General features: G+C 66.2%; 1 protein-coding gene across 1 annotated transcript in view; it reads left to right on the top strand.

Moving 5' to 3' along the window:
- UNC13A (unc-13 homolog A) overlaps positions 1-1,232 on the top strand; it is a gene marked incomplete at its 3' end in the record, with an annotated part of 36,760 nt that overhangs the window by 26,231 nt on the left and 9,297 nt on the right. Inside the window, exons 14-16 of the mRNA XM_085320896.1 lie at positions 1-17; positions 145-364; positions 608-835. Of these exons, the coding sequence (XP_085177022.1) occupies positions 1-17; positions 145-364; positions 608-835 (465 nt within the window). The remainder of the gene's footprint in view (positions 18-144; positions 365-607; positions 836-1,232) is intronic.

Below are 1,232 nucleotides of genomic sequence, written 5' to 3'. Positions count from 1 at the left end.
TGAACAACGAGGAATTAGTAAGTGCTGCCTCCGAGAGGCCGGGACGCGAGGCGCTCGCGGCAGGAGAGCCGAGCTGCGCCAGGCGGGTGCACGAGGGCTGCCGGCGCGTGAGCTTCCCCTCCTCTCCCTTCCTTCCCCGCGCAGAAAAACCATGTTTACAAGAAGACCCTGCAAGCCTTAGTGTACCCCATCTCCTGCACGACGCCCCACAACTTCGAGGTGTGGACGGCCACGACGCCCACCTACTGCTACGAGTGCGAGGGGCTGCTGTGGGGCATCGCCCGGCAGGGCATGCGCTGCGCCGAGTGCGGGGTGAAGTGTCACGAGAAGTGCCAGGACCTGCTCAACGCCGACTGCCTGCAGAGTAAGGAGCCGTCCGCCCCGCCTGCCCCGCTGCCGGGCCCGAGAGAGCCGCCGGTGATACCGGAGAGCCCGTTCCTGCCCTGCGCGCGGGGGGAGGCGGGGAGCGGGGCAGGTCTGCCCTGATCGGGGCACTAATCCCTCCTGGTTTGGACTGATTCATCCCTGGTGCTGAGCTTGGGGGTGCTCAGCTGGATGCCATCTGTCCCCGCTCTCCGTGTTGCCCGTCGCTGTCCTCCTCTCCCAGGGGCRGCGGAGAAGAGCTCCAAGCACGGAGCAGAGGACCGGACCCAAAACATCATCATGGTGCTCAAAGACCGCATGAAGATCCGGGAGCGCAACAAGCCGGAGATCTTTGAGCTGATCCAGGAGGTGTTTGGCGTCACCAAGACCACCCACACGCAGCAGATGAAGGCGGTGAAGCAGAGCGTCCTGGACGGCACCTCCAAGTGGTCGGCCAAGATCAGCATCACAGGTGGGCGCCAGCATCRCCTCCGCGGTCCGCGAGCCCGACGCGTGCCACCGCCGTGGGGGACCCCCGTGTCCCTGCTCCCTCCTGCGCCGATGGAGCGCRTGGCGTCCTGCCGACACGTCCCTGTGGGCACAGCTCTGGCAGCCCGCCCCCCCCCCAAAAAAAAGCTGTACCCTCTTTGAGCCAGCAGATTTGGGGTGATAGTGGAAACATCTGCCCCCGGCTAGCAGCAAATCCCAGGCGAAGGGAGGGCTCTGCATGCTCCAGCCTGAATTTTCCTCCAGCCCGGTCCCCTGAGGCTGCAAATCCGGCTTCCCCCCCCCTCCCCCGCCCCAGCCCTTGCACGAGGATGCTTCCTGCCCCGTGCTGCGGAGCGGCTTTGGCCCCGGGGCTCTGGGGG

This window comes from Rhea americana, unplaced genomic scaffold (assembly GCF_003343005.1).
Source record: "Rhea americana isolate MKP2758 unplaced genomic scaffold, rheAme1 scaffold_665, whole genome shotgun sequence".
In the NCBI taxonomy this organism is placed as follows: domain Eukaryota; kingdom Metazoa; phylum Chordata; class Aves; order Rheiformes; family Rheidae; genus Rhea; species Rhea americana.
Note: the sequence above shows the minus strand (reverse complement) of the source record. Positions and strands in the feature narration are given on the sequence as shown.